The sequence below is a fragment of the Streptopelia decaocto genome, assembly GCF_964273445.1.
Source record: "Streptopelia decaocto genome assembly, chromosome: 3".
Lineage (NCBI taxonomy): Eukaryota > Metazoa > Chordata > Aves > Columbiformes > Columbidae > Streptopelia > Streptopelia decaocto.
The window spans coordinates 12,685,628-12,703,456 of NC_138656.1; the positions used below are offsets into that span (position 1 = coordinate 12,685,628).

The 17,829-nt window shown below is 51.4% G+C and overlaps 1 protein-coding gene across 1 annotated transcript in view; it reads left to right on the plus strand.

Moving 5' to 3' along the window:
* The window catches only part of CUL9 (cullin 9), a 36,940-nt gene extending 21,436 nt beyond the window's left edge, over positions 1 to 15,504 (plus strand). Inside the window, exons 19-42 of the mRNA XM_082047809.1 lie at positions 91 to 186; positions 269 to 444; positions 663 to 796; positions 876 to 1,052; positions 1,304 to 1,419; positions 1,922 to 2,104; positions 2,433 to 2,590; positions 2,923 to 3,133; positions 3,225 to 3,390; positions 3,534 to 3,679; positions 3,839 to 3,956; positions 4,362 to 4,558; positions 4,639 to 4,898; positions 4,976 to 5,339; positions 5,644 to 5,784; positions 9,644 to 9,808; positions 9,898 to 10,061; positions 10,968 to 11,061; positions 11,280 to 11,354; positions 11,840 to 11,950; positions 12,994 to 13,111; positions 13,460 to 13,593; positions 13,786 to 13,877; positions 14,261 to 15,504. Of these exons, the coding sequence (XP_081903935.1) occupies positions 91 to 186; positions 269 to 444; positions 663 to 796; positions 876 to 1,052; positions 1,304 to 1,419; positions 1,922 to 2,104; positions 2,433 to 2,590; positions 2,923 to 3,133; positions 3,225 to 3,390; positions 3,534 to 3,679; positions 3,839 to 3,956; positions 4,362 to 4,558; positions 4,639 to 4,898; positions 4,976 to 5,339; positions 5,644 to 5,784; positions 9,644 to 9,808; positions 9,898 to 10,061; positions 10,968 to 11,061; positions 11,280 to 11,354; positions 11,840 to 11,950; positions 12,994 to 13,111; positions 13,460 to 13,593; positions 13,786 to 13,877; positions 14,261 to 14,459 (3,795 nt within the window). The 3' untranslated portion in view covers positions 14,460 to 15,504. The remainder of the gene's footprint in view (positions 1 to 90; positions 187 to 268; positions 445 to 662; positions 797 to 875; positions 1,053 to 1,303; positions 1,420 to 1,921; positions 2,105 to 2,432; positions 2,591 to 2,922; positions 3,134 to 3,224; positions 3,391 to 3,533; positions 3,680 to 3,838; positions 3,957 to 4,361; positions 4,559 to 4,638; positions 4,899 to 4,975; positions 5,340 to 5,643; positions 5,785 to 9,643; positions 9,809 to 9,897; positions 10,062 to 10,967; positions 11,062 to 11,279; positions 11,355 to 11,839; positions 11,951 to 12,993; positions 13,112 to 13,459; positions 13,594 to 13,785; positions 13,878 to 14,260) is intronic.
* The last annotated feature ends 2,325 nt before the right edge of the window (positions 15,505 to 17,829 follow it).

Genomic DNA, 17,829 nt, shown 5'->3' on the forward strand with positions numbered 1-17,829 from the left:
CTCATGGCCGTAACGTGGGGTGGCTGGGGAGCACGCAGGGTGGCTGGTGCTCGCCACCTGGCGTGCTGAGAGCTCGCTGTCTGCCTGCAGGTGACCATCCTGCCTTCAGACAGCAGAGTGGTCCTGCTGGAGAACATGACCCGCTTCTGGCCCATCATCCAGATCCGAGTGAAGCGGTGCCAGCAGGTAGGGGAGCAGGAGGCCAGGAACTGGCAGTGTAGGGTGTCGAGGACAGGCTGGAGGAGCTAAGGGTCACACTTTCCTGTAGGGCGGCATTGACACACGTGTGCGTGGCATCGAGGTGCTGGGTCCCAAGCCCACGTTCTGGCCAGTCTTCAGGGAGCAGCTGTGCTGGCGAACGTTCCTCTCGTACACTGTTCAGGCTCATGCCTGGTGCCAGGAGATCTGCCGGGACCGGGGACAACTACTGCAGCTCTTTGGCAAGTGAGTTGTCTCCCGACTGTGTCATCATGTCCCCGGCGTCCCATGGCCTGGGGGGATGGTGGTGGCAGCCCGCAAGGGGACTGTAGGGCCGGGAGAGGAGCAGCCGGGTGTCCCAGCTGGACAGGGAGGGACTCTGGCTTCTCCTGGCCACCAGCAGTCCCAGAGGGCCGGGGCCACCTTGCAGTCCGCCACTGTGTGCTGCCCAGCTGCTGTTGCAGGCTGAACCAGGCTCTGCGGCACGAGCAGGGCTTTGCCGACCGCTTCCTTCCTGACGATGAGGCAGCCCAGGCCTTGGGCAGGACGTGCTGGGAGGCCCTGGTGAGCCCCTTGGTGGAGAGCATCACTAGCCCAGGTACCCTGTGCTCTCCCGGGCCCATCCACACTGTGCCTCAGGCTGAGGCACCCCGCTCTGAGTCTGGTTGGCCTCGCAGACCCCGAAGGCATCAGCGCCCTGGCCTGGCTGCTGAGGGAGTACCTGGAGAGTGTGGAGCTGCCCCGCCGTGCCACCAGCCGCAGTGCTGTCTTTGGTTCCCGTGTGCGGTGCCTGACCCAGCTCCTGGTGCATGTGGACCCCAGCAGCACAGAGCCAGAGGAGGCGAGAGCAGCTGGTGAGTGAGGGGCTGCCCTCCCATGGAGCTGGGGGATGGTGGTACTGAGTGCCGGGCTGTGGGGATCTGCCTGGGAGCTCTAAGGAGGGTTCTGTGGCTCTTGAGCTGGGGAAGAATGGTGGCTGTGCCCCTACTGCGGCCATGCCTCCCCGGCATCTCCTCTGCCCCTTGGGGAGAGGGGGAGGCTGCTGTGGTTGCTGTGTGGAGCCTGTGCACAGAGCCACACTGAGCCCAGGGCTGTCCCTTGGCAGGCGGGCAGGAGAGGAAGAACAAGGAGGTGCCAGCCAGGGCTGCGAAGGCAGCGGTGGAGAGGTCAAGCAGCCTGTGGGGCATCTCGCAGTGCTGGCGTGGCGTGGTGCAGCAGCAGGTAGAGCTTGGACAGCCAGTTGTGAGGCCAGAAAGTGCACGTGGGACTGTGTGCTGGGCAGGTGTTGTGGAGAGTGGAGAGCGGGGCCTGGTGGTGCCCTGGGATAGTGGGGGGGGTGCGGGGCTGTACCTGGCCTCTGCAGGGCCTGGAGGGGCATGGGGACAGCCCTGCTGCACTTGCCACCCTGGCAGGGCTCAGACATCAGCCTGGCCCTTGTGCCCAGGCTGGGAGATGGGTCCAGCATTGGGCAACTTATTCCTGCTGGGTGGGTGCCTGCTGCACTTCTGTCCTGCCCCCGCAGCCTCTGCTGAGCCCTCGGGCTCTGCTCCCTCCTCACCCCAAGTGCTCAGCAGCCCCTGACAGCACCAGGGCCTCCAGTTGGCCTCTGGCTGGGACCCAGGCAGCCGGTGTTGGCAGAGCAAGGCTGAGGCTGTGGAGGTTCCCACAGGGCACAGGTGCGTCCCACTGTGGGGCTCACCCCTGTCGTGCTGCCTCCCCGCAGGTGCAGGGGTTCCTGGAGGTGGCAGGGCAGGCACCAGACCTCGTGGAGCGATACTGCGGGCTGTACCAGCGCCTGCGTGGGGCCACAGAGGAGCTCTTTGGGCAGCAGGCCGCCTTCATGCTGGCCCTGGGCCAGGGCTTTGCAGGGGCTTTGCTGCAACTCTCCTTCCTCGCCACCCTGCACGTGAGTCAAGGGAGCGTGGCACCAGTGCCGGGCCCTGGTGTCACCAGCCCCTGGCACTGGCTGGGAGGCTGCCCTGGCCCACAGCCTTGGGTGAGCTCTGGGTGGGGGTGTCTTAGCCCCACAGTCAGGTCACGGAACCAAGTCCTGTGGTGGCCCTGGATGGTACCCAGCTGTGAGTGCTTGTGTGCTGTTCTGGGCTGGTGCCTGCACACCCTTGGCCCTTGCCCAAGAGCCCCAGGGTTTCCTGGCTGTTCCCCCCAGGGACTTTTCCCCAGCCCAGCCTTGGCCCCCAGTGAGCCCCCTCTGCACCAGCCCTGTTCCTCTGCAGGTGAGCGAGCAGTTTGCCCGCTACCTGGACAGGCAGATCCAGGAGCTGCAGGGGGCTGCAGGCAGCATGGGGCCATTGCAGCAGCTGCAGCAGATCCTGGAGCCCTTTGTTGTCTTCAGTGGCCTGGAGCTTGCTCACACCTTCGAGCACTTCTACCGGTGAGGGTGCCATGTCTCCACAGCACCAGAGGGCTGGTGTGGTGTGGCGAGGGAGGCACAGGTGGCACTGGGGCTGTGGCTGAGCCTGGGCTGGTGTGGCTGTGATGCTCCCGCTTGCTTTTCCCATCTCTGGTGTGGGGAGGGGAAAGGCTGTGAGGGCCTGTGGGCGCTGCCAGGCTGTGGAGGCACATTCCCTGCTGGTGACAGGGAAGGGAGACGGGTGCTGCCTAGCCTGGCACAGAGAGGGCTGAGGCCATCTCTGTCTGCTGGTGGGTGGCTGGTGGTCCCAGGGCTCGGGCTGGCTCCTGACCTGACCCTGTGGCCTGTGGCAGGCACTACCTGGGGGACCGGCTCCTGGCGCAAGGGCTGTCTTGGCTGGAAGGAGCTGTCGTGGAGCAGATTGGGCTGTGCTTCCCCAGCCGCTTCCCCCAGGAGATGCTGAGGAACTTGGCCGAGTCAGAGGAGCTCCAGCAGCAGTTTTACCTCTTCCGGCTGCAGGAGCAGGACAAGTGGCTGGTGGAGCTGGACACGGGCCTGGACGAGGTGAGCGTGCTGGTGGGGTGGGGAGAGCAGGAGGCTGCCCACGTTCCTCACAGGGATCCTGGGGCCTGTGCTGAGCTGTCCTCATGTCCAGGTGCTGGGGACAGCCTCGGTGGCAGATGTGCCAGAGGTGAAGGTGCTGGCCCTGTCCCCACGCTGCTGGCCTGTGTCCCCATTCTGCTACATGGATGAACCTGGGAGGTTTTTCTCAGCCGCTCTGAGGTCACCCCTGGATGAGTTTGCTGCCTTCTGCAGGCGGAGTGAGTGTGGCGGCCGTGGGTGTGCGGGGGTCTCGTGGTGCCCAGCCTCCCCCTCAGCAGCTCAGCCAGCAGCAGTGCTGGGAAGCGCTGGGAGTGCCCAGCAGAGCTGGCCCCAGCCCTGGCGCTGATGCCATCTCTGGCAGGCCAGAGCCAGCTGGGCTGGAAGTGCTCAAAGCCTCGGCGGCTGCAGTGGACATGGCTGGGCCATGCCGAGCTGCAGTTTGGAGACTGCGTCCTCCACGTGTCCACCCTGCAGATGTACATCCTGCTGTGCTTCAACAGTGCTGAGGTAGGAGCTGGTGCTGCGGTGGGTGCTGGAGCACAGCAGGGTTGTGCCCTCCCTTCTGGTGGGGTCTGCAGGGGTGTTTGGGGTAGAGGCCCCCTTTGTTTGGTGGGGCCTGTGGATGGTGGGGCTTGGCCGGCCATGCCTTTCCACGCCCTCCTGCAGGAGGTGGCTGTGGAGGCCCTGCTGCAGGCCACCGGGCTCCCTGCTGAGCTGCTGCACCATGCGCTGACACCGCTGACCCACGGCGAGGGCGTCCTGGTGCGGAGCTGCACGCCAGGAGGTGGGTGTGGGGCTGGGCGCCCCTGGGGGTGCTGGGGTGAGCGTACCTGAGCTTGTAGGGGAAGCGAGTGGGCTGGGGTGGGTCTGTGGGTGTTTGGGGTGCAGGTCTGTCTTTCAAGTTGGGAGCTGGGGGTCGTGTGTGGGGCTGGTCTTGGGGCCATGCGTGGGGTGTGTATGAGCATGGGTGGGTGGGTCTCGGGTCTGTGTGCAGGGTTGGGGACCAGGGCCAGGGGTGGTGGGTGTCACTGTTGCTTGGGGCCACATGTGGGGAACAGGGATGGGGCCGACACCTGTGAAGGCCGCAGCAGGAGGCCCAGGGCTGGGTCCAGCAGCCCCACGTGTGTCCTGGGTCTCCTTCAGGGCCCAGCTCAGGGCCTAGCTGACCCGGGCTGGGTGCTGGCTCCAGGTGTGCTGCAGGTGAACCAGGCAGCCCTGGCCTGTGCCTCTGGCCGCCACCTGAAGCTGCTGCCCCAGCAGAGGTACCTGCAGGTGGAGAGGGCTGATGTCAGCACCCTGGAAAGGAAGAGGAATGTCCTCTGCTGCCTCATCACCCGCATCCTCAAGGTGGAGAAGCAGCTCCACATTGACAACCTGGTGTTTAGGGTATGGAGGGATTGAGGAGGAGAGGGGGTTTTCCTGGGTGCTGCACTGCATTGCAGTGTGGGGCTCCCTTGCTGCTGCAGGTGATTGATGCCTGTCAGAGGGGCGAGTTGTGTCCAGGGCTGCAGTTCCTGAGCTTCTGCTGCCACAGCGTGGACGTGCTGTCCTGTGTCCTGCACTTACTGAACCAGGGCTATCTCCGGCGCCAGGAGGAGAGGCCTCATGTCTTGGAATACATCTCTGCTGAACCCACAACACCTCTTGGGGGCCAGGCACAGATGGTTTTTCAGAGCAGGCCACCAGAGGCATCTCTGGATGATGATGACACAGACTGCCTGTATCGGTAGGGATGCATGTCACCAGATGTGGAGGGGTGTGCATGTCTACCCTGTAGGGACATAACACATTTCTCCATGTCAGGTTGAATCCTGGGATAGGCAGGTTGGAAGAGTTTCTCATGGCAATGCTGCAGGTGCCAATGGGGCACACACTTAGTCCAGAGGAGGCGAAGGTGCTCATGAACCAGACAGTACAGCAGGTCCAGGATACTCTGAGCATCCCAAGTGATGTTGCTCGGCACCTCCTCATGCACTGCAGGTGGAATGTGGATTTCCTGATCCAGTGCTATATGGAGAACCCCGAGACCCTGCTCATCTCCTCGGGGCTTCAAGTGCAGGATGCCCAGGCCCCCCCGAGCCCAGGAACCCACTGCCCAGTCTGTGTGAACCAGCTGTGTCCTACTGAGAAGCCACCAACCCTCTGCTGCATGCACTACTGCTGCAAGGTGAAGGTCCTGTTGTCTTTGGCTCCTGTAATTTGGTAGGGAATTGCTGCTGCCTAGTTGGTGGCAGTTGATTTGCTGTGGTGAAGCTGTTTTCAGGTGATTTTCACAGATCACACACATTCTTTTTCCTCAGCTCCATTGTTTATTGTGATCCTTCAGATCCAAAGGTTCCCACCTTTGTGCTTTTGAGTATTTATCCATGGTTTGTGGTGGTTTTGTGCACCCTCTGCTGGGTAGGGTGGGCTTCCAGGGTGGCATGACCCAGGTGGTGCAGCTCCTGTTCTCTCCTCTTCTGCCTTCACAGCCCTGTTGGAGTGAGTATCTTGCGACTCGCATTGAACAGAACATGGTTGTCAGCTGCACCTGTCCCATATCTGAGTGCCGTGCACAGCCAACTGCAGCTTTCATTTGTTCCATCATTTCCTCCGAGGAGATTATAGCCAAGGTGAAATAGGAGAGATGGTTACTGGGTGTCCAAGCTCTATTTCATTTTGGTCAGCACTAGCAGATAATCTTGCTGCTAAGATTACTAAGACTGACAGTGTGATAATTGAGGCAGACCAGATTTCTGACCAGTGGTGTCTGTTGTCTCTGATCGTGGTCAATACCAGCTATTCAGGTACTGACAATGATCAGTTGCAGCCAATTTGAACAAGTTGCCCTGATGTGCCCACTGAAATGTTATGTTGCACTTTTTGCTCAGTAGGGAGCAAACATACATAACATCAGGAAAAGAGCACAGTGGTATTTCATTTAAATGTGTCTCCAGCAAACAACATTTCAGGTGCATCCTTAGTTGAGGACCAGGTGGGAACTATGATAGCAGCTCATGCATGACAAGTGTCCTCTGCTGGTGTGCTGGAAGCAATTGTAAAATCTAGGACAAATGAAGAGGAAACCTTTAAGCACTTTCATTTTATTGCTGCCTCAACGACCCCAACATCCTCTCCCCACCTTAGATCTCAGTCAGCAGGGGGGGAGCAGGAACTACTTGTTCTGAGGCAGAAGCTACTTTTTCTCCCTATTATTTCAGTTTTGAGGTATTACTTAGAGCTGAATGCACCTCCCCCCCCGCCCTCACCTAATGGCAGTGCTGTGGCTGTTGCATGACTGACTATTTGTTAATTGCTGAGCAGAACAAGTGTCTCATCTGTTTTCCACTGCTCTGTTGTTTGACAGGTCTCCACCAGCAATTACTTCTCAAAAAATATTCTCCTCCTCTTCCAGCTTGTTACTGTTATTATGATCCCATGTGAATGGTCATAATGAAAAATTAATAGTAGTCATAAAGACTGCTCCATCTTATAATTTTTCTTTAACCTTGCAAACTGGCAAACAAAATGGGCAAGGCTACAGAAGAGCATTTCCTTTGATGTATCTTTTGTATCTTGTTTTCTATAAGAAGTGCTTGGAGAATTAGTTCACGTAGCTGGGCAGTTAGTTTTTATTGGCTTTGCAAATCCTATAGTCACACCTGTCTGAGAGCAGGATTTAATATCCTGTTGCTATGGCCATTTTATAAAAAAAATCATTGCAGGTCAATGTGAATAGGAGTCAATTTTAACAAGTTGCTCTGATGCTCTCACTGAAATGTTATGTATTCCCCTTTTTGCTCAGTAAGTGATATAGCTGGAGTGTTAAGCCCTCCTGCATAGTCTCACATATAGTCATAGAATAATTTAGGTTGCAATAATCTGTGGGGATCTCTGGTCCAACCCTGTGCTCAAAATAGTCAGATTCTTGTGCGAAGATCTAACGCGGCAGTTAAAACACACTGCTCCAGGTGCAGTTTTCTCTGCATCTTACGCGTAGGTAGCTCTAGGCAGTAGTAAGATTCTCCTCTGCTGCCTTCTCCTCAGGCTGAACAAACCCAGCTCGCTCAACCTCCCCTCCTATGTTCTGTGGTCCAGCCTCTGTCTATCTTGATGGCCTGTGGATGACATTTTCTCTAGTCTGTTAAGGTCTTTCTTTGACTTGGGAGCCCAAACTCTTCACAGTATCCAAGTGTCAGCAGTGCCAAATAGCTGTGAGAAATCTCTTGCCTGCTGACTGCACTCTTGCTAATACATTTGAGTTTAAACTTTCATACATGTTTTTCTACAAAACATAAACCCTAGCATATTTCTGAAAGAGGTTTTCTCTCAACCTGGTTCCTTGATAGTCTGTTCTTCAGAGCTGGTCTTCCATTTTGCCTTCAGGGATTCTTTGCTGGGAATCATGCTTTGGGCTCCCTACCTGGATTAAGTCTAGCACGCGCAAAGGTTCCTCTCAAGATTTGTTGGTCAGTGTCATGTGATACTTGGCAACTTCCTGATTGTACCTGGCTAGTTTTCTTCCCTAACCTTCATTGAACACTTGCTCACTCTCCTTTTAGACTTCCTAAGAGCAGCTGTTTCTCTTATGGTTCCAGTAGGAATCCTAGATCTACTTCAGCAGTTGCATCTCTGTCTCCTCCTCACCAAGAAAACAGGATAGAGTGAAACTCCTGATGTGAAATTCAGCCTCTGTGAAGGCTGTGATTTGTTGTTGTCTGCTGACTTCAGTACCCATTTATCTCTCTGGGTACTGGTGTCTGGGCAGAAATGATCACAACGCCTATCAACGGGATGACAACAGACACAGATGTTGACTCTCTGAGAAGAATGAAGTGGCTTTGTTGAGACTTAGCCTCCACCAGGCATTTTGCCATGACATTGGCTGACATCCTTGCAGCCAGTCAGTGCACACTCTGGTTTAGGTTGCCTGGGGGAGAGAATGAACAAGAGAGAGAAATGAATGTGAGCCCTGTCTGAGCCCTTCAGTGCTCAGGGCTTGTACCTTTTATCTCTAGTGCTCGTTGTGATCTGTATTGTCATTTCTGTGCCTGGTGGATATAGAGCAGCTTTCCAAGTATGCAAAAATATCTGTAGGAGGTCTATGAAAATGATAGGGTTTCTCCTGAACTTCCTCTAGCTTTGTGTATGTTTGTAGTCCTTACACTGTAGTATTATAACTCAGCAGAGAAAACTAAGCTACAATGTGCAGTATAGTTGCATCCTTGGGTGCCTACCCGAGCAGTCACTTATTGATAACCAATTTGCCTTTTCCTCTGCAATAATATTTACAGGCTGTGGGCAAAGTGAGTCTCCTTCCCCTTTGCACAACATGTAACTAAGCAAAAGTCTGCTGAGGAATTTAGAAAAAGTTTAAAAGAGCACCTGGCAGCTTTCTATGGTGAGATGATTGGCCTTGTGGATGAGGGAAGATGTTATCTCAGCTTCACTAAGGCTTTCTATAATACACCATCATCCACAACATCCTCATAGAAAAAACTGATGAGGTAGAAGCTGTATGAGTGGACAGTGAGGTGGCCTGCTGGACTCAAAGGGTTATGGTCAATGGCAGAAAGCTCAGCTGGAGGGCTGTTGTCAGTGGTATAACCCAGAGGCTGACACTAAGATTAACATTGTTTAATATCTTCATTGATGAACTGGATGATAGGACCAAAAGTTAAAAAAAAAGGATCATGGTGAAGAAGAAGTTGAACATAAGCCAGCAAGTATACCCTTGTGGCTAAGAAGGTCCACTAGCCTCTTAGGTTGAATTAGGAAGAGTGCTGGCAGCAGGCTGAGGAAGGTGATCCTTCCCCTCTACCTAGTGTTGGTACTGGAGTACTATGTCTATTTCTGGGCTCACCAGTACAAGACAGACATGGACATATTGAGGAGAATCCAGCAAAAGGCCACAAAGATGATTCAGGTTTTGGAACACCTCTAGGAGAAGCTGAGAGAGCTGGGTTTGTTTAGCCTGGGGAAGAGAAGCCTCAGGGTTGGATCTTATCAACATGTGTAAACACACAAAAGGTATTAAGGGGCCAGATTCTTCTAAGTGATATCCAGTGAAAGGATGAGAGGCAGGAGGCACTAGCTGAAATACAAGGAATTCCATTTAAATGTAAGAACCTTTTTTTTTTTTTTCTAACAGTATGGGTAATGGGACATTGCAACAGGTTGGGCAGAGAGGCTTGTAAAACTGGACATGGTCCTGAGCAACCCTGCTTTGAGCTGGAGGAGTTGGACTAGTTTTATCTCCAGATGTGCCTTCCAACTTCAGCTATTCTGTGATTATATGAAACAGCCTCCAGATATAACATGAGGGGTGTGGAATTTACACAAAGGGGATGAAAAGGTAAACTAACTTAGTGCCGTTTTGTTGTGAGCAGTTGTTCAGTCAGATGTAGAGCCCAGAGGAAACAGACCCCAGTTGTAAGACTTAACCATGCAGCTTCTGTGCCTTAAATCTCCTTCCTGGTTTCTTTATTACAGTATGAAAAAGCCCTCCTCAGAGGCTATGTTGAATGTTGCTCCAACCTGACATGGTGCACCAACCCTCAGGGCTGTGATCAGATCCTCCTCAAGGATGGACTTGGTTATGGGGCAGCCTGTTCCAAGTGCTCCTGGATATCCTGCTTCAACTGCAACTTTCCAGAGGTGAGGCTGAGCTGTATCATAGGGAATAGTGTCTTGGGTTTGGCACATACTGTTTGGCTTTTGTGTGGTTGACTGGTTCTCTCTTTCAGGCCCATTATCCTGCCAGCTGCAGCCACATGTCTCAGTGGGTGGATGACGATGGGTATTATGAGGGAATGACAAGTGAAGCCCAAAGCAAACATCTGGCTAAGCTCATTTCAAAGCATTGCCCAAGCTGCCAGGCTCAGATAGAGAAAAATGAGGGGTGCCTGCAGTGAGTATCCATTTTTGTTTGCTACTGGAGACAGGAAAGGGCAAAGACATACAGTTAGGTCCATTGTGCCTTTTTCTAATTTTTTTTTTGGCTGTGGAGTAAGAGTTATAGCAGGTCAGTTTTATAGTTTGAGAGGAATGAGTGATTGCTTTTAATTCCTAGTAAAAGCAAAATGTTCCCCAGCATTCAGAGTTAAATCTGTTGATCACTCTGTAGCAGAACCCAATTGCATTTTGCAGTACCTTTTTATAGCATACACTTCTCTGCACTCAGAATCAGCTGTGGACATACAGAGGTACAGGTTAGGGAAGTGGATATCTCAGCACCGTTTTTTCTTTCATGCTCACCTATACCTGTAACTTCAAGCAATTTTATTTTAATTGCCTCTTTTGAATTGGCTTGGATCTCTGGCAGCTTTTTACATGATAGGGGAGTTACCTCTAGCCTTGAAGACAGGGCTTAGGAGTCACCATTTGTTTCTTGCATTGGCACAGCCATTAGCGCCCGGCTGTGATTTGTCCCCACAAGTTGTGTGTGGCCCTAGGGCTGTGCAGTGCCTTTCTGCTCTGTGCAGTGCTGCATTACTGGTGCAAGAGGTGAGGTGCTCATGTGGATCTTGCTTCAAAATGTGGAATGCTTAGTTTACCCTAGAAGTACTTGGTAAGTTGGGACCATAAGATTGTGCTGCCAGGTTACCCAGCTCATTTTTGGAGACACAATGAGTGGTTTTAAGCATCATCTGCTTCCAGCAAAGGCTTTAAAAAAAATACATGCAGGGAAATGCATAGTACTGAGTGGATGGCAGTGACTGGGTTGTACGCTCCAGCCCTGTGATGTCAGGGAGCACTGGGAGGAACTGTCTGCAAGTGACTGAGTGATTCCCCTTGTTCTTCTCCTACCATGCAGTATGACGTGTGCGAAGTGTAATCATGGCTTCTGTTGGCGTTGCCTCAAGCCCTGGAGGCCGACTCATAAGGATTATTACAACTGCTCTGCTGTGGTGAGTGGTTTGCTATATCCCAGTGGTTCCTGCTTGTGTTCAGGTGCACCTGGCCTATAAGAAGGTAAGGATCTCCACTTGTGTCCTTTATTCTGGACTTTGTGCACTTGCCATTAATATTGGTAGTATTGTCAAAGTCTGTATGTGTGGTAGCCTTTTCCAGGCAACTCCGGTACTTGAGGGAAATTGCTACCGGTTACTTCTACCTTTCCTTTCAGGTGAGCAAAGCAGCTTGGCAGGAGAAGCGTTTTCAGGATTACAATGAGAGATGCATCTTTCATCATCATGCAAGGGTAAGGCCTCCTCTTTCCTTTGCAGATGCTGATTCTGTTCCCTTAGCCCTGGTGAGCAGGACAGCTTCTGTTGTCTATCACTGTATGTCACCTGAAGCTAAGAAGCAGGCTTCAGATCCAGGTGGAGATGCCTGGTCATTTCACACTTGCTCTGATGTTACAGATAGTTCTTAACCTGCTTTCTTCTACTAACTCTGTTGTTGAAATTGAACATCTCACTTGTGGTGTTCACATGCTCGAGCTGATGCGATACTTGGAAGCAATGGCGACTGAAGGCTCTTCCTAGAGCTGAGATACTATAAAAAGCTGAAGGGATGGCACAGTAGAGATGTCATAGTTGGGTACAGTAAATGCTCTCCTGCTGCCTACATCTTCTGGAATAGCACTTCAAGATGCTTGGCAATTATCTGTGTTGAAATTAATTTTTTTTTTGTTTTGTGGAGCTTGACATTGTCTTTTTTTTTTCCCTCCTGTGGTTATTGCAGGAATTTGCCATGAGTCTGAGGAACAGGGTTTCTTCTATCAGTGTGATGCCAAAAATTAGGACTTTGACCTTTGTTCTTGATGCCTGCAAAATGCTCGAACAGGCACGGAAGGTAAGACTGGATAACTTGCTAAGGTTTAGGCTTAATTCTGTCAGTGTGCTTTATGCCGTTCTTAAAATTAGGAGATGGCAGCCTTGCTCTATTCCAAACAAGGGGAGACAGAATAAGTGTGAGGGGAGGAATAGCATCAGGGCAGAGGAAGAGGTCATGTCTGCCTTTCCCTGCTCTCACTTTGAGTTGGGCTCTGGGTTCCTCACAGCCAGGTCATAGGATTTGGAGCTTAGCCTAAGTTGACACCATGGAATTAGTACAAGGGTCTGTATTTAGGGTTTTCATATACCGGATTTGGTCCATTCCAATTTGCCTTTGCAGTATTGCCTTTGCAATATATGCCTTGTTTGTGCTGGCAGGCTTGATTCTGAGAGAGGCATGTAGAACAAGGGTGTCTGATCCTATTTTATCTTTTCCATGTGGTAGCGCCTGTGTTTGGCAGGACACATGTCACTGTTGCTTTCTTCTGCTGGCTTTTCTGGCCCATTTCTTTAAATGGAAACCATGGTCTTGTTTCCTGCTGGGTGCCTGGATGGCTTTAGGGGTCATTCATTCATAATAGGAGTTTGTCACTTGTTGAAAAGCCTTTGTCGTGGGCTCTTGGTGCATGCACCATGCCTGCTTCCATTTGGGCTCAGTTCTCTCAGTTCATTGCCACTTGAGTTCAGCCTGGGCTGCCTGGCAGAGTGTAGATACTGTGTGCTGGTTGTTTTGACTCTCTGGCTGCTGATCAGTCATACTTATTTTGCCTTTACAGTCTGTGTTCTTGTCCTGGTTTGCAGGTGGGAATAAATGGTTATTTCAGACTTCAGTACAAAATGATTACACATTCATTTCCAATCCTATGAGTAGCTCTGGGTACCCCAGCACTGCTTTCACTTGGCATGATGGTTCACTGGGCTATTGCCACAGACCCAGAAGCACTGCCAGGCTTCTCTCAGCCACTGATACATAATGAAGACTAGAAGGGTTTGATGCTACTCTCTTCTTGCCCACTCTGAAGCTGAAGGAGGATGCTTACGGCATGATCTGTACTGTTCCAGGTGCTGGCCTACTCCTGTGTGTACAGCTACTATAACCAGGACACTGAAAACATGGATATTGTGGAACAGCAAACCGAGAGCCTAGAGCTGCACACTAATGCTCTGCAGATCCTTCTGGGTAAGCCTCACAGCCTGTCTGAAGTAGAGAGTAATGTTCCCAGCTGTCTGGTTCAAAGGGTGGCAGCTTTGTAGTGGGGCAATAGCGTACACACCAGCTCACAGCTGGTCTCTCTTACTTCTCCCAGCCCATTTTGCCTTCTTTATGTAATTTCTGGGAAATCCACTGAAGCAGTTGGGCTGCCAGTGGAGACTGATGCAGTAAGGAGCAACACGTTCCTTTCTGAAAGAGGGAATGTACATGCACAGGAGACCTAAGTAGCTGTAACTGGCTTCATAATCAGAGTGAAGGGACTCAATCTCTGGTTAAGAGTGTGGGAAACAGTATGACTTTGGCCTTGAATTGTAGAGGAAACCCTGCTGCAGCACCAGGACCTGGATTCTTCTCTTCAGCTCCTGAAAGCAGAGCATTTCAGTGCTGGTTTGGAGTTGGTACACCAGATCAAGCAGCGCCTGTTTGCAGTTCTCTGGCAGTCCACACAGGTGAAGTCCACGTACCTGTTAGTGCCTTGTCTTGCTCTGGTCTAGTTTGATCTTGGGCAAACGTAGAAAGGGGGTTGATCAGCTGAGAGGATAGACTCTCAGTGCTGTGTGTATGTGGGGAGGGGGTTTGCAGCACTAAGTAAGCCCCAGCTCACATATTGTCGCTCTTCTGTCTGTTCTTCATGCTAGCAGGATTTCCGTGTTGGGCTCCAGACTTTGGCTGATCCTGGTCAGAGAAATGTGAAACTCTCCAATGTGTCTTCTTCGGCCTCTGCCTGTGTAGGGTGAGTTTTCTTAGTGGGATAACAAGGAAAGGTGGGTGAGTGCAGACAAAAAGCAGGTGACCAGAGTTTTCTCCTGTGCTTGCTGACATACAAAAGAGTTAATTACAGATACTGATTACTTGCATCCTGTGTTGTGGTTTGAGGTAACTATGTGACATAGTAGTGAAGACCAGAAAACCTCTTCTCTGACACAGCCCTGTGCTGCATGCATGGATAAGGCCATTTAATCACCTTCTCCTAGGTGCACCTGCACAGCTGCTGTGACCCTGAGGCATGGCTTTGGGTGGGGATACTGAGGTGATAGTAGTATGGAGGATGAGGGTGGTGTGGGGCTGGGTTATGGTTGCTGCTTACAGCCAGGGCTCTGCTCTCCCCCTCAATAGGCCAAAACATACCATCTCAGGTGACTCCCCCAACCTAGATGAAGGTGGAAAAGAACCCGAAGATGAGGAGTATGAACCACAGTGGCAGGAAGACTATGATGAAGATGATGACCTTGATGAAGACAACTTTCTGTTTGATGATGAGTCAGATAACCTTGATTGTGACTCCTACTTTGATGATGATGATGCCTATGACTAGAAGTGGGCTGTCACCCAGCCCACCAGCCTGGACCTCTGCCTCTACTCTGTCTTGATCAATTTGTTTGTATTAGCATCTTTCCTCAAAGACAGCAAGGAGCTTTCAGGCAGAACAGAGGCATTTCCTCTGAGGGCTGCTTGCTCAGTGACTTCCCCTTATTATGCAAAAACATTGCTCTGGTCTGGTGGGCTATGTTACTGTGGCCACCTCTCTCAGAAAGACATCTCTTTGCCTTTCTTCCTTGTCTCCATTTCTGCCCATAGGTATCTAATTGGGTTAGAAAATTGCTGTCCAGCTGCAAAGTGGGGATTGCTGAAGGACTGTTCTGTGTCCTTGGCCATGCTCTCCACAAGGGCTGGGCACAGGTGAGTGTGTCCTAGTGCGGCACTCTCTAGTACAGCTGGTGTCTAGAAATACTGTAAAGCAATGTGTTTACACTCAAGTCAGAGCCTCCCACCTGGAGCTGGTGGGGTTCCCTCCAGAGCCACAAATGGATGTGGTTCAGTGCATTCCCCTAGCTGAGTGGGACAGCTTTTTTGCTGTTTGTTGGAGTTGGTGTCTTCTCTGCTATGAAGCAGGATGGGCTGCTGTGAGTGGCACAAGTGTGCAGGACCGTTTTTGAGTGTATAAAGGTATGCATGCACACACACATACATGATATATATACATACATATGCAGATGTTCAGATAATACTTTATCTTTATAAAAAAAGAAAACCCTGAGGAACAAGGGTTGAAAAACCATTCTGTTTAAAAAAGAAACAGTTTTCTTCTAGCACAAGCCTCTTGTTGTCTATGGCAAACATGGGTGTGAAGAGAGAGCAGAACATTCTCCAGTGAGGAGGATGTGACCTGGATGTGCTCATCCCAGGAGTTACTTGAGAAACTGGTGTGGGTTTGGGATCCTCACCCAGACAGTGCAGTCTGCCCTGCAAAGTGGCTTTTCCTTCCTGGGCAGTTCAGGGAACAGTAAGAGGCATGGAGAGGGACGGAATAGAGGGCAGGGGACCAGACCATCCAGAGTGATGGGGCTAGTATTTTGTGGAGCAGCTGCAAGACAGAATTCTTGCATGTTGATGGAGGTGGTCACATCTGGTGCCCACCAGGAGGGAGATACGGGGCTGCAATAGGGGCTTGAGGGGTGATTTGGAAGTTTGTGGAATTGTTTTGGAGATACGGGGCTCTTCGCAAGCCTTGGGTATCATCTGGGAGTGAAGTGGGGTTGTTAGGGGATGCTGGGCAGGGGACAGCTGTCAGGGTGGGCCATGGAGAGAGGACTGATTTTTCCACTCCCACCCTCCTTGCTCCTAGCCCTGCCTGGGGTTCTGCCTCCTGGCTGGACCCCAGAGCCTGTCATGGTAGAAGTCCCAGCTCTGTTGTCTCTATGTGACAAATGGGTTCCCTACCCACAGTCAGAGATGGACACTTCTCTGGGCCCTCTCCTCAGGGCCACTACAGGGAGAGATGGGGGGGGAATGCCCAGACACCCTTATCTTCCCCAGTGTGACAAGTCCTTGCAGGAACAGCCTGAATTCCCCAGGTTGGTGGGGGACAGAACAGAACATCCTGGATGCCTGAGTTCCTCATGTGGAGAATCATGCCTGGTGTTCCTTATCCACTGTCTCCTGGATGGATGCTTAAAACCCAAAAAGTCAGAAGGATCGTGAGGCCATGCTTTCATGAACGATATTTATACTGAAAATTAAGATCAACCTTTGATCTTCTGCTCCGCAGGAGGTTTCTGTTCTCTCTGAGATCATCTTAGGACATCTGCGATATGGTGTGACAGGTGTACTGCCCCAGTCAAACTCCCCACCTGACACTGCCCTGGAGCAGGTTGTGCCAGGTACTTGACATCAGCAATGGAAGCCGTTTGGGGGTCACCCCTCCACACACCTCACTGGGTAAGTGGGAAAAATGGTGAATAGTATTTCACTGGCAACTGAACCATGGCCTGAGTTGCTCAGCCATGGGGCCTCCCATTTATTGTACATCTCTGATGTCTCCTCCCAGCACCAGACTCAGGTCATGCTCAGGTCTTCTTTTATTACTGGTTCTACCAAGCCTGTTCTCTTGGCTGTGGTTTTGCTGGATAGTAAGTAGGGACAGTGTGAATCTCATTCATCCGTTTATGTACATCATTAATTGGATGATGAGGTATTTGGCTATTTATTTATCACACACAAATTACACAGTCCTTTTCCAGGCTAAGTAAGGTGGTCTGTCCACCTAGGTAAAGTCAGTTGATTTTGTTGGCAGATAAGACTATGCAGTGTGATTACCAAGTTCCCTTTTATTCACTACTTACATTACTTTTGATGAGCATCCATTTCCCTAGATCACAACAGCCTGTCAAATAATTTATTTACAGTAAAATGAGTTAGCACATCACTTTCATATATACAATATCTACAGATGTGCAACCTGCCCACCTTCCTTCCTGCTTTCACATTCCTTCCTTCCCTCCTCTCTTCCAGCCTCCTCTCATCCTTCTTTCCTTCTCCTTCCTTATCCCCCTCCATCCTCACTGTACACGCTTCTTTCCTTCCTACTTCCTCCATTCTTTATTGCCCTCTGTCCTCACTTTACGTATGTACTTACTTCAATTCCCTTTTTTCTGCCCCCCTCCTTTGACTTACTGCTTTCCTCTATTCCTCCTTGCCCACTTTCCTGCCTCTGATGTCTTTCCTTAATTACTGTCTTATTTCTTCTCTCACTACTTTTCTCAATACCTTCTTCCTTCCTTTTGTGATCATTCTTGCCTTCCTGTCTACCTACCTAAACTGCTCTCCTTCCTTCTCACCTTCCTGCCCCCCTCCCTTCCTGCCGGCCTTCCTTGTTTTACCTTTTGTTCCTTTCATTCCATCAATTTTCTCTTCGCTCTCCCCCTGCCTTCCCCTTCCCCTCGCCTTCCTGCCGCCTTTCTTTTCCCTTTTCCCCCTTCCTTATGTTCAACTAACATCCTAAATGGAAATGCAGTGGTGACAGGCAAAGATCACCTGTATTGCTCTGTGGGTGTCCATCAGATGCTGGTAAGCTTTATGCTGAAATGGCCAGGGGTAAGTATTATGAGACTTCATCTGAGGGGAAAAAAATGATTCCTGAAAGAGGGACTCACCTTGTTGAATGTGCAACTCTTTGAGAGAAATTCTGCAGTGTTGCCAAAGAGGATTTTAGGTACTCTTGTGAAGTTGTTCCATCCCTACATCCTCACATGGGCACACAGCTACTCTGCATTGATGGCCAGATGGGATGGAGGCTCCTTGGAAATGCCAGATTTCTGCTGAGACGGCTACACAGTCTGACTGCCCTGGCAGCTGCTCTCCAGTGTGCAGCTGCAGGTTACTTAGATAAGCATGTTGCCTGGTGA